This window comes from Diabrotica virgifera, chromosome 6 (assembly GCF_917563875.1).
Source record: "Diabrotica virgifera virgifera chromosome 6, PGI_DIABVI_V3a".
NCBI classification, from domain to species: domain Eukaryota; kingdom Metazoa; phylum Arthropoda; class Insecta; order Coleoptera; family Chrysomelidae; genus Diabrotica; species Diabrotica virgifera.
The window spans coordinates 124,987,317-125,002,473 of NC_065448.1; the positions used below are offsets into that span (position 1 = coordinate 124,987,317).

Sequence of the window (15,157 nt, forward strand, 5' to 3'; positions counted from 1 at the left end):
GCTATTATCTTTCTAATACGGCGATGAAAGGTACCCTGTGAAAAAATGTCCGCAAAGTAGGGTTGCCAGCTGTTAAAAACTCGAGGTATCAGAGATAAAGTAAACGAGAACTAGCGTGCAACGCCAACGGTTTGACAAGGATAAAAAAGTTTGACAGCGAATGCGCGTTGCTAAAGTAGTTATTTTGTGAAACCAGTGGCGTTGCGCTCTAGCTTTCTTCCACTTTATCTCGGATTCCTTGCGTTTTTAACAGTCCAAAGTTGCGGCAATTTTTCACAGGCAACTTTATAATATGATGATATCAAAAAAATTAACTTTAACTTGATATATAAAAAACATGATACTTCATGAACGAATTTTTTTTTTCAAAATTTAATTACCTATATTCCGGTGGTGTGTGTTGACGGAATTAATTAAAAATAAGTGTAACAACGAACAGTAATATATTTATTTATTTTGGGTAAACAAGCGTGGTGTTTTGCTTATATCTCGAAGGGGTATTGTTAGCGAGAGCGAGAGTGTGTCTGAATCGTTCGCATGCTGTGTAGAGATTGACTGGCCGGACCACCAACTATTATGTCAACTGGTTTGCGGTTTTGCGATAATAGACAGAAGGGCCATAAATTACTGCATCTGCCTTTTAAAAGATGAGAACCTTTTTGTATTTTAAGAAGTTGACATGAAGAGTGTGGCAATCTGGCATCGTAATCAATTAGCGTTTCCTTGAAAAACACATTAGTTTTATACAATCAAAGGCCAACAACGGCCCTTGTTGGCATATGATTTGTGTGTTACATGTGAATTTTAAATGACTAATGTTGTTTCGTGTTGAGAAAAGTTATTAAAAATTAAGAAAATAAAATTAGCAAAAATAGTAATTAAAGCGTATCGCTATACCTACTAGTAATTTAATAAAATCTATTTGCGGCTACTTTTTGACTAGCAACCTGTTGCCAATGTACAGCTGGTTCCTAAAAAACTGATACGACCCTTAAAGCGTATTTTATAGAAAATTAAACAGTGTATTTTGAAGGATATATACTTATTATTTACATACTGTCACTGTCACTGCCAAATCTTAAAATTTGTCTGATAACTTTTTCTGTTAAACCTGAAAATGGCGGCTTTAATATTTTATTTAGCAAAAATAAATTTTATTCTAATTTATGTAAAAACTATCATTTATATACTCTTTATAAAATGCAGGAATTCAAAATAATATCAAAATTTAGACCTTAATAATTATTACAATTTATGAATTAACATATTTTATGTAGTCAGTTGTTTGTTGGGTTTTTGTTTATTTTATTATTTGGCTATCATAATAAATATAATATAATATCAGACCAATCCAATACACTGCTCAAAATGATCAAATCTTACTAAGAGTCGTATCAGTTATTTTAGGAACCAGCTGTACATATTCTCCTATTCTTAATGTTGTTCTGAAGCTATTTCCTTGTGGCATTTTTATGATTAACTATTTAGATGTAGTACATTATTTCACGGTTTTTGCGGTAAATTTTAAAGAACCGCTTGGATTGAGATGAAATTTGGAATACGTATAGCTAACATGTCAAAGAAAAAAGTGATATTGTGCCGATATGTGCTTTTGCCCTGGGGGTGACTTTCACCCCCTTTTGGGGGTGAATAATATATGTCAAAAATAAGTCCGGAAATAGATAAACTGACTTATTTTAAGTAACTTTTGTTCTATAGAGTTTTTTCGCCAAGTCAACACTTTTCGAGTTATTTGCGAGTGAATATGTTCATTTTTCAACAAAATAACACGTTTTTAGATGTTTTTTCGCGAATAACTCAAAAAGTAAGTATTTCGTCGAAAAAACCTTCTGAGAAAAAATATAACCTGTGAAAAAATAAAAAAAAAATGGTGTACGCTTGAGGTATCTGGACCTCGTAGAAGTTATAGCCAATGAAGAATAGGTTCATATTTGCCAAATTTCAAATAGGCTATTTCAACGTGAAATATCCAAAAAATAAAGTATTTTTTGGGGAAAACCTATTACTACAAGTGTTTAAAAAAAGCTTTATTTCTGTTTTCATAAAAAGTTTCTAACATCAAATTTAAGCAAGTGACGCTCAAAATAAAGTTGCTTTCTTTTGTTCTGGCAAAAAAAATCGGGAAGATCACCCCCTGATTATCAACCTAACTGAAATTAATATTAACGCTCCACAAATTATTTAACTTAAGTTGTGTTTATATGATATGTAAGTTTAATTGACTTAAAGTGCTTATTTTTGAAAAAATTTGGTTTTAAAATAAAATTTATAAAATTTTCAATTTTGAAAAATATGCTTTTTTTCAAAATAACTTAAAAATTGTTAGAGATACCAAAAATCCCAAAAAACAAAAAGTCAGTATTACTTTACTGAATAACTTGTTTTTTTTTGTTTTTCTATAAGACCAAAATTGATTAAGATTTGGTGTTTCTAAATTTGCATACACTCGTGGTCAGTGACTCGTTCAGGCCCTTTTAACTACAGCTCTTGCAAAAATAAGGACTTTGAACCGATGAAACTTACAGATCATATCAACAATACATACACGAGTAAAGAAACTTGTGAAGTGGTAACTATTAGGTTCATCTGAGATACTAATTAGGAGGTGATTTTCCCGATTTTTTACCAAAATAAAGAGACTAACTTTATTTTGAGCGTAACTGGTTTACTTTTTATGCTAGACATTTTTTATATAAAACAAAAACAAAACCTTTTTTAAATACTTTAAATAATTTGTAATGAGTTTTCCTTAAAAAGTGCTTTATTTTTTGGTTATTTCACGTTAAAGGGTTCCAATTGGAATTGAACGAACATGAACCTATTTTTCATTAGCTATAACTCTGCCTTTACCAGGTATAGAGCCCCAAAATATACACATTTTTTTTACATTTTTTGCGGGCTATATTTTTGCTAATAATGTTTTTTTCGAGAAAATACTTACTTTTTGAGTTATTTGCGAAAAACCGTCTAAAAGCGCGGTTATTTTGTTGAAAAATGAACATATTCACTCGCAATTAACTCGAAAAGTATTGACTTAATGAAAAAACTCTATAAAACAAAAGTTACCTACTTCAAATTAGTCAATTTATCCATTTGCGGACTTACTTTGGACGTATATTTTTTCACCCTACAGAAGGGGTGAAAGCCACCCCCATGTCAAAATCACACATCGGCACAATATCACTTTTTTTCTTTGACTTGTTAGCTATGTGTGTGCCAAATTTCATGTCATTCCAAGCGGTTCTTTAAAATTTAGAGGTTTTGCAATATTTTACCGTTAAAGAACGTACTAATGGGAAATAAGGCACAATTAAATTGAAAAAATAATTTTATTAACGTTTCGACGCCCAAATCGGGTGCCGTTGTCAAAATACAAAATACTACTTTTTCTAGTAGTATTTTTTACTAGTCGTATTTTGTATTTTGACAACGGCACCCGATTTGGGCGTCGAAACGTTAATAAAATTATTTTTTCAATTTTATTGTGGCTTATTTCCCTCCTGTTTTTAAATATATTATAAAAATGTGATTTCAAATAACTACGTCATGAACGTAGTACATAGTGGTTTTGCAGTGGAGTCTCGTACTATTAGATAAATTTGGTTTTGAGAAAAAAGAAAGATGAAGTGTATACCACAGATAAATTTATTAAAACTGGAAGACATAATTCTCATTTAATTCATGTATAAATCAATAAAAAAAATTGTAACGCAATCTGTTAAGAGTTACCATAAATTTGTATCAGTGTTTTGAATAATTCTACTGGATTAACAGCTGCTATGTTAAAGGTAAAGTGTAAGTCAAGTGTAACTTATGATATTGAGGTCATAAATTCTTAATTTTTGCATTTTCCCTAGTTTCGTCCTGTATTTGAGATATCCGCTTAGAAATAATATGCAGCAATTAAAAAAAATACAAAAGCTGTCGGAGGAGCTATTGTTATAATTGTACTCCATAAATTATATCCATGGGTGTGATAAAGGTATGTACTGCAGTAAATAAAAAATTTAACACAGAACGCAATTAGTAATAATAGTTTTACTTTATTATAATTTCGCAGAATGCAACTATACATTTGAATATTGTTTATATGTTGATTAAATTAGTTATTCTACAATGCACACTGCGCGATCAAAAAACCCAAACTTCTAAATTTATTGCGATTACCTTATATTTGGTTTTGAGAAAAAAAAAGATGAAGTGTATACCCCAGATAAATTTATTAAAACTTCACCTAGCTGTTTATCGGATAAAAATTATTGAATATGTAACTTAGCATGTTAACAATTACAAAAAACAAGGGTTATAACTATAGTTAATAATTAAAAAATGACCTTTTTTTCTAATTTTATAAAAATTTTTCGACCGGACAGATATTATTTCAGATTTTTTGGATCATTCTAAACAAAAAAGTTTTGTTGTAGTTTTTCTCAAAGTTGATCGTTTTTGAGTTATAAACAATTTAAAACTGAAAAAATAATGACAGATGACCATTTTCAAGGCTCAAAAACACAAGTAAAAGATATCATTTTGTAATCATCAAGTACCTAAATTCAAGTTCAAACTTTCTTCTATAACCTATCATAAGACCAATAGCAACATATGGCGTAGAAACGTGGATCAAGGAAGAACAAACAATACACCTTATCAATACTTTTGAAAGAAATATATGGAGAAGTATATGGCCCATATGCGACAATGATATGTGGGAATAAGGTTCAACCACTAGTTGCATCAATTACAAAGCACCCTCTGTAGCAAATTATTTAAAAATACAAAGATTGCGCTGGGCAGGTCACCTAATAAGAATGAATAATGACAGAACACCTAGTAGAATGCTTAGTGGAATTATGGTAATACATATGTCGGCCAGTAGGAAGGCCAAGAAAAAGATGAAGAGACGAAGTAAGAACAGATGGGAAAGGCCAGGGACCGACTTGGGCTGTAGCGCTATGCGAGACAAAGACTGAGTATTTTTTGTAATTTCACTTTACTTAGTTATGTACATAATGTTGTTTAACTCTGTAGCCATAGATATTCGAATAATACATTTTTCCATGGATGCTATACAATGTGCAACTACACTACTTACATACATTCAAAACGAACAATTTCTCAGGCTGTGAGAAAAGTCGACCATTGCAGTGAGAAATATTTTTTCTCACGGGTTCCATACGTAGAATTGTGGTTTCCATGGTAACATGTAAAATACACAGACAAATATTTTTGTCAAATAAAATGTGTCAAATCAAAACTTACCAGGAATTATCTTTCAAAACTGTTCAAATATAACTGGTAACTATAATTTTAAATAAATAAAAGTATATAAATATTAAGAATATTAAATACTTACATATGTGTATAATATGTATTTTATTTCAATTTTGGCACATAATCTACATAAAAGCACCTAAATTATTTAATTTTGAAATTTGAACTCTTGACAAAAACGCATCCATAGAAAAAGTACAGTGTACAACACGTGAGAAAACGACATATTTCTCCCTCGTTTGATTTGCGGCACTCGCCTCGTACCACGGCTCGTGCCAACAAACTTCTGCGCTCGTGAGAAATATGTCTTTTTTCTCTCTTGTTGTACAATATACTATTCTAATACATTACACTAGGAGACATTTCAAATGATATGTCCCTTGAATTCGGCTTGTATTTAAAAAGTAGCGTCGACTACGTCCTTACGCCAACACTGAGGACCTAATATCCAACACATATACATAATAGCAATTGATGGTCATTTAAAAATTAAAATCATGGTTTTAGATTTTTTTTCAATCGTCTGTTTCTGTAATTTGTTAAAGTAATTTTGCTTAATCCTATCGAAATAAATATTTAATTAATACGTCATTGAAAAGCCGATTAGAAGACCTTTCAAATGAGATGCCTCGTGGATGACGATTTATTTAGTGCCGTGGTACTGATTCAGATGTGCAAATCAAATTTGTTGGGTTTTAAGAGGTACTTATTCCGCATTTTTTACCTTACGCCGCTAACATATTTTTTCAAATTAAAAATAATTTTTGAATTTTCTTCAATGCCCCGCATCTCGGAAAATGACGCATTTGCGGACATACGTTTATATAGTAAACAGTCATTATTTTTCATATCACTGCCTGAAGTTGATTGCACTTGTTGGATACTAACAACCTGTACCTATATTATTATACAAGTATGTATCATTCAAATAGACAATAGTTATTTATGTACCAAGTCAGTAAAGTGACTTTATCGAACGAGTCTTGATATTACGAGAAAAGTGAGCGTAGCGAACGAGGCGAGTAACAGACGAGTTCGATAAAGAGTCTTTACTGACGTGGTGCATACAAAATTTTATCGCCAACATAATTTGATTGGAAATCAACTTGGAATTTGCATTCCAATGATTTGCACCTTAAAGTTGTCTACGTACGACGTTGAGCTCATTAATTATTTAAAAATATTATAAATTTTATAAAATAAATTGAATAAAAATCTGTCATTTATTTAACTTCTTTAAAATCTCATTATAACACTACACATTTTTTTAAATTTGTTTATGTTCATTATTTCATAAAATTAATCATCTTTAATTTTAATAATCCCTAAATGGAAAACTGGAAAATGAAGTATGTACTGAAAGCCTGACAGCTTGGATAATGCAAAATATATTTTATCTACAATTTCATTTTCTACAATAATTTGATATTGGTTTTAACACTTACCTACTTGCAAGTTGCAATTTACAATTTAAGAACTTTTTAAATTTTAGACGTCATAATAATTTCATTACAGTGATGACGATAACTTTTGCAAGATGGCCGCTTTCGATTTTTAATCGATAGTTATCAATATTAAATAATTACTAAATCGGTAAACTTTTAATTTATTTTATATGAATATATTTACAGTTTCACTTTTTCACATAAATTTAATTGATAATACCGCAAATTATGTACAATATTTTTAATAAATAAAGTAAATAAATTTTAAGTTCACTCAAATTCTAGCCATTCGAGTACTGCCATCGACCACTTACATTCAATCTGGGTTAATTTGATTAATCGCGGCAGGTAAAGTAAAATTTTTCTTTCAGTACAATAAAGTGTTACTTTACTGCCGTAAATGAGGGCAAATGAGTACAATAATGAATGACTTTAGTGACGGTTGGCGATAAAAAACATTTTGTATGGCTGTAACTCAGACCCAATTGATTTATGAGTCTTGGTGCAATGAGAATTTTTGATCAGCATGCCGAAAGCTAGTTATTTACAAAGCTTTAGCCAATTTAACTGAAACCACTTTTAGACAAGTAAAATGTCGAGATGCTTTGTGTAATTTATTAAAATGTTCTAGAGAATCTTTAAATTTTATTTTAAATTATTGTAAAATATAATTTTAAAAAATACTTAATTAAGTGAAAGCAGTCTACTGGGCATAAACAACGAAATACTTCCTGCAAAGAACTGACGTTATTTCACCGATACTATTTTAATACGAAGGAAAAATATTAACCGGGAAAACATGTGAATCGATAAAAACGTTTAGAGGAAAGAAAACATGGTCGAAGAATGTTGAAAAAAGTTACGTTAACGCATATTTAAAAAAAAATAGATGCCATGATTTGAAAAAACTACAGAGACCTTGCCTTTCCAAATATGGATTACACAATACTTTCCAAAACACTGCCAAAAAATACCAATAGGATAATAAATGAGGCAGTACAAGCCTATAAGAGACTTATGAGCACATGAGAAAGTTTTATTTTCTTCTTCTTGTTGTTCTTCTTCTTCTTATAATAGGCCTCTTGGCCTCTTCCTTACCGATTTTGAGCTTGTATTCGTAGCTGTGATGTTGACTGCCAGCTATCTCGCCACCTTTTAAAGGGCCTTCCTATTGGTCTTTTGCCTGTTGGCTTCGAATCCCTGGCTATACGGGCTATTCTCTCGTTGTCCATTCTCGTCACATGCTGATTCCACTCTCGTCGTCTCTGTCTTCCCCACCGTACTATATCTTGTATGTTACAGAGATCTCTTATTCTGTCGTTCGGTATACTGTCTCTCAGTGTTTTCCCAGTTATTGACCTCAGCGTTCTCATTTCTGATGTTCTCAGTATCCTCTTGGTTTCTTGGTTTCTGAAAGTTCTGAAAGAAAGTTTTATGAGGTATCAAAATAATTAGTCAATAATACCCGTGGTGCCTTCAACGTTTATCGTCCGACTAAATATTCTTTGTATGCAAAAAATTTAAAAGGATTTTGAATTAATTAGTTTTCAAATAAGTAACCATAGTTTTACTGGTTGTTATTATTTGTCAACTTTACAGTATTTAACTGGTTATTTAAAGTGTAGGCGCAAATATTTTACGGCTATCCCTACTTTTTCTGTCTTTACGTGTGGATAATTACGTGTAGTAAAATTCTCACTGGTATGGATATGTAAACATTACTTGACAATGTCATCATGAAATTTAAAGAGATTGCTTTTGAATATTCTTGGATAACTGTTACTATAGATAAATTATTAATTCAGTTAATTCATATGATAATTTTTTCACTAACTATGTATTCAGTGATTGTAATAATTTATATACTGTACAACAAAAACTAATACTAAATCGAGAAAAGAGGAAAGGTGATAAAGTGATTTTTTAATAATATATTGTTACTATGCTTACAATATTGAACATCTTTAACAACAAAATACTTGGATCACAGAATATAACCTGGTGTATTCTCTGCTCGGATCTTCCATAAATAATAAACAATAAATAACGTTTTATTAGGTTCACTTCTTACATCAATTACTTTTCAAATACACTATATTAACAACTCAAAACTACTCTTACGTAATCAACTCTTATTTAATCAGCAACTCCAAATATTCCCAATGCCATGTCAAATATTTAAAATTGTCACTATCTTGTCACCATATTCTATTTGACTCAGTTCATTGTATGACAAAGATGGCGAATGTTCGATCTGGAAAATATCACCACGGACATGGTGTCCATTTTTTTTCGAATCATGAAAAAACTAATTAGTATTTTTAAAAAATTTAAACGCAGAATGAAAGACTAAATTACTATCGAGGGCAGAAAGTCCCTTAGAATAAATGGAAAGTTTCATTTGAACGAAATGGAGGACTTTCGATCCTCGGTAAGAACGTAATCTTATATTTTGAGTTTAAATTTTTCAAAAATATTTATTAGTTTTCTCAGGATTCGGAAAAAATGAATCCCATTTAAAGAGCATTAAGCATATAAAACATTGTTGAATATAAAAATAATTAGAAAATTAATTAATTGCTTGAAATATTAATACTTACAAAAATAGCTTTTACATTACCAGAGAACTGCAGTTCTCGTCAGTGGCGCACATCCCCCCCCCTACATGCGACACTATATACAGGGTGTCCAGAAACTCTACCGACAAACGAAGACAGGAGTTTCCTTAGATAATTTTAAGACAATTTAACCAAATTCACCTAGTCCGAAAATGCTTCCTAAAGGAGCTAGAGCTTTTTGAAGATGGCGTCTTTGAACTAGTTTTTCTTAAATTCCTCCAGAACGCTTCTAGTTAGAAAAACGAAAATTGGTACACATATTTATCTTCCAGAGCTAAATCGATTCCATCTATTGTGAATTTCTAGTACCAGTCATAGGCGTCCGTTTTTGGTGGGGCAACGGATATTTTATCGCATAACTTTTTTGTCTTTAACTTTAAAGCATTTTTGATACTGGATTATTAAATTGTGAGGTATTCTAGTACTAAAAGGTACTCTTGCTTTAAATCGGTAGGACACACCGTTTTCTAGAAAAATCAATTTTAAATTTTTCGTTTCCTGAATTTGATAAAAAAAATTGAAAAATCTTTTCAAAAAATAACGGTGTATTTTACCAATTTAAAGCAAGAGTAACTTTTAGAGCTAGAATACCTCATAATTTAATAATTTAGTGTCAAAAATTCTTAAGTATTAAAGACAAAAAGTTATGCGATAAAATAACCGTTGGCCTACCCAAAACGGGCGCATATGACCGGTATTAGAAATTCGCAATTAATGAAATCGATTCATCTCTGGAATATAAATAAACGTACCAGTTTTCGTTTTTCTAAATAGTTTTTTTTTTATTTTTTTTTGATATTCACAAAACAAAAAGTTTTCAAATCGATTTTTCTACAAAACGGTGTGTCCTACCGACTTAAAGCGAGAGTACCTTTTAGTACTAGAATACCTCACAATTTAATAATCCAGTATCAGAAATGCTTAAAAGTAAAAGACAAAAAAGTTATGCGATAAAGTAACCGTTGCCCCACCCAAAACGGACGCCTATGACTGGTACTAGAAATTCACAATAGATGAAATCGATTTAACTCTGGAAGATAAATATGTGTACCAATTTTTGTTTTTCTAACTAGAAGCGTTCTGGAGGTATTTAAGAAAAACTAGTTCAAAGACGCCATCTTCAAAGAGCTCTAGCTCCCTTAGGAAGCATTTTCGGACTAGGTAAATTGGGTTAAATTGACTTAAAATTATCTGAGGAATCTTCTGTCTTCGTTTGTCGGTAGAGTTTCTGGACACCCTGTATACACGAAATTTTCGATTTTGTAAATCTGACTGAATTGAAAATTGGGCCAACTCCTATCTTAAACTTCAGGAAAAGCCTCACCTATTCATATATCAACCATCCATTTTGGTCCAAGGGTGTGGATTTTACGGCCCTTCCTATTTAGAGTCTGTTTTTCGTTCTCATCCCCAAAACTTCGAAAATTTAAGTCCAAACTTTACGGCTTCCAATAGTCCTGATCATTACCTTTCCAACACATGTCTAATTTTGAAAATCGGTTATACCATTCAAAAGTTACCGAGCTCAGAAATATGACTAAATTTCTATTTAAAAAAGGGAAAATGTTTGTGGATATGAATTTTTTTTTCTGTGTTTGAAGAGGAGGTCACGGCTGATTCAAAACCGGTGTAGTTTTTAAATTTTGACTAACCATAAGCCAGCTATAGGACTTGGTAGGTACAAAATGGCATATTTTTGGGGGTATATATGTTCGGTTCACAAAGATACAGGAGAATCGCAGATACACCAAATCAATAGTGTCGAGTTATGCTTTCAAAAGGTGTTTAAGCCGTCAGGATCATACATAATATACACGGCTCAGTATAGCCGAAAAACTGAAAAACAAACTTTGAAAATTTTGGTTTTTCGACAATTTCTCAAAATTTCAACCTACGAATTGCGCCAATAACTGAGAGTTTAGTGAAAGGACTCTAGACAAATCTAACGGTGTATACCTCATATCCGGGAAAATTGTAATTTTTACGTTATAGGCTTCATAAATATGTATGATTAAATCTATTTCCTATGGAAAAAAACGGTTTTTCAAGCTCAATAATTCCTGTAATAGCTTTAATTATCATACTTGACGTTAGATGCATCAGATTCTACTTGTCAATACGTTTCAAACTCATGTTTAGTGATCAAAATCGGTTAAGCCGCTTAGAAGTTATTAAGCTATAAAAGTATAATCCAATCAACCGAATTTCCGATTATTCCCGAAATGGTTTATGTAGTTGTAGTGGTTACGACGCTAAATTTGATCTGGTAACGGGCAATTCGAGTAATTTACCGACTACCCCAATATTTTTTTAAATCTATTTCGAATAGAAAAAAATCTAGTGTACATTCGATCGACACTAGATCATTTGGGAGATAATGCGACAAAGGTGACCATTTATAAAGCTTAACGTGTAATCGAGAAACATTGCATTCAACTTCATATATTTAATTTATAAATAACTTTGAAAAACTCCTGATACAAGAATAAAAAACCGCTAAACGCCGTAAAAATGAGTTGCTCATACAATATTCCAGCTACAAAAGATCTGATATGAATATTACGTGGCGCGAAAATGTATTTTCATTTTGATGCAAAACAAAATTATAGTTTTATTTTAAAATATTTTTCCATAATATTTGCTAAAGTAAACGCGCCACAAAAGAGTTTCAAAATTCAAACTGTATCAAAGTTACTCTTTTGTGGCGCGTTTTACTTCAAATTTAGCAAATATTATGGAAAGATCTTTTAAAATAAAACTAGAATTTTGTTTTTGCATCAAAATGAAAATACATTTCCGCGCCACATAATATTCATATCAGATCTTTTGTAGTTGGAATATTGTATGCGCCACTCATTTTTACGGCGTTTAGCGGTTTTTTATTCTTGTATTAATCTACCTACACATTTTTTTTTAATCAACATCAGCTTTTCTTGTTGTATTTACATAATATATGCACTTTTTTAGCTACATTGTTTGCCGTTTCCGATGGAATGACATATGGCTGGACGTCGCCTATGATCCCATACCTTGTAAGCGAAGATAGTCATATCCAAACCACACATTATGAAGCGGAATGGTTAGAAACAGCATTGCTATGTGGAGCACTGTGTGGTTTGCCACTAACAATATATGGTGTGGATAAATTTGGTAGAAAAATGTCGCTCATTTTCGCCTCTTTTACAATATTAATTGGATGGTTGTTGATCGCACTAGGGAACACAATGGTGTATCTATTTGTTGGAAGGTACGAATCAATATATAATAGTTATTTATGCACCAAGGGTGTTTCTAAGATGATTACGCCCGGAGAGCAACATAATCCAGCCCGAGGACCTCTGGCCCGAGGGATGGATGTTGCTAGATGGGCGTAGTCATAAATATGGTAACATCAGTGGTATGTATATTCCAGATTTTATTTTTCACTTCACATAATATAAAAACTAAAATTGAGACGTTTTCACTTTTTATTTTACTGCACCTACATGACTGTTGTTAATATTTTGACGTTTATTGATTATATTATGTAGTTGTCAGTTGGATTTAAATTGATATAAATTTTTGAATATCGAAAGTTTTCAGTTAAGTTCGAAAATTGTACTTTCAATATATATAGTGTTAAGGTTAAACAATGTTAGCTCTATAATATTTAGTCCTTTGCAAAATGATTACAATAAAAAAACTTCGTTAACAAGTGAATTTATGGTCACTGTATCCAAGGTAAAATTAAAAAATAAATATGCAGGTGAAAAATAAAATATTATTATAAGTAATATTACTAAAAAATTTTGGTTCTATTTACCCTCCACTTCAAAGTTGGACTTGTGCCGTTGGTTGCTTTTATTTAGTTGCTTTTAATTGAAAAATATAAAGACTATGTAGGAGACTGTAGACAAGGGCTTATACACGATATATTATCTGACCACAATTGCGATAAAAAAAGTTGAGGTGATTCTTATCTTGGCTTATGAGTCAAAGTATATTAATTACAAATACCGACAAAATGCCGATTTGATCAAAAAAAATATGGGTTTCCTGATAATGCCCTGTATTGTTTTTGTCCAACCACCCTGTTTACCGACTACTTTTTTTTCCTGGAAGCCGTCTGTTGTGAACCGGTTGTACTGATGCAGCCACTTGGCTTATTGTACATCTTCCATTCGTTTATGAAACCCATTCCAGAATTCTGGAACCCTGTCCCAGCTTGTACAGGTCTATTGGGTAGGTGCCATATATATTTGGAGTCACTTCGATGTTCCCGAAAAGTGTTTGCCGCCTCCGATCCAATGCCTCACAGTCATGCAAAATATGGTTAACTGTTTCAGGTTCTCTGTTACAGAGTCTGTAGCTCAAGTTCCCATGAACCAGTTCCATTGTATGCAGGTGACCCTTAACTGGCGCATGTACAGTGAGAAAACCTGTTATGATTCTGAGCTGATTCCTGCTTGTTTTCAGCAGTAACTCAGCCCTACTAGCACATGTCCGTCCAATATACATCTTGCCATGTGTATACCTACTACTTACTAAGCTCTCGACAATAATATTACATTCTGAGCTTCTGCCATATAATTACGGTTCTAACTCTTGCTAAGTACGAAGTAGGTCTACATACTCCATATACAGGATGAGCGCACTAATAACCGGTATAAAGAAAGAAAGAAAACATAATACATTGTGAAGTAAAAAGAGAAGAAATTCGTATAGGTGGAAATTATCGATATAAACGTATAAATTATACATAAATTCATAAACATTAAATACATAAACATTACATAAATTCGCCCCTTTAGAAGTATCGGAGGAGTATGACGAATGTCACTGTGACAGAAGAATTCTTCTTCTTCTTCTTCTTTTTGTTTTTGGTTTCGCTGCAAGACGATTACCAGCACGATTTATAGGCGATCTTGACGTAGTCTGGCTCTAAGCCATACCAAAATCGCTGACTATGTTCTTGTAAGGAAGAAGGAAGCTTTTGATGACGTGTGATGATTATAATTAAATATATATATATATATATATATATATATATATATATATATATATATATATATATATATATATATATATATATATATGGTTGATGTGATCTTGATTATTGATATGAGATAATATTCTTATTTGTCATTTAATTTAATCAATGCATTAATAATAATTTAATTAATTAACCAGATCACATAACAATATGTTTTCAATCTCAGGGCGAATTATAAAATTAATTACTTACTTACGTGGCTTCTCAGTATTTCTCAATGGTTCCTAATCGGGATAGGAAAGAAAAGAGTAAAATAATACACACATATGGGTTACAATTATAATCAAAATATTGTTTATTTTATTTAAATGGCAATCACTGCTTAATATTTGCTATATCTTATTATTCCTAAACATAACATTTACACATGGGAATCTTATTTCCTTTTGGTTTCCAATTGAAAGTTTTTATTAACATTTAACTATTAGGATTTATTAGCAACAATTCTATTTAAGTTTGATGAAGCTTTTCTGATATTATTGATTATGTTCTTCAATTTTAAATGTGGTATTTAATACGAAAAACCCATACATTCATTCATGTCCAAACAAATGAGACTGACCTTTTTCTGGTGAACTGAGAATGTCTTCACACAAGACCCGTTTCCTGCTATCCTTGGCTGCGATCAAAACCTCGTCCTGGCTTCCAGTAATGTTCTCCTTTGAAAACTAGCTCGTATAGCTCCCGTTCCTGCTTCTGTCGTGATGCCGTGTTTCTACCTTTTTCGAAACTTCAATCAGCTACCGGGACACTCTTGGCTCAAGGAGGTT

General features: G+C 31.7%; 1 protein-coding gene across 1 annotated transcript in view; it reads left to right on the forward strand.

Moving 5' to 3' along the window:
• LOC114336488 (facilitated trehalose transporter Tret1) overlaps positions 1 to 15,157 on the forward strand; it is an 82,103-nt gene that overhangs the window by 47,077 nt on the left and 19,869 nt on the right. The window contains exon 2 of the mRNA XM_028286863.2: positions 12,323 to 12,602. Within this exon, the coding sequence (XP_028142664.1) occupies positions 12,323 to 12,602 (280 nt within the window). The remainder of the gene's footprint in view (positions 1 to 12,322; positions 12,603 to 15,157) is intronic.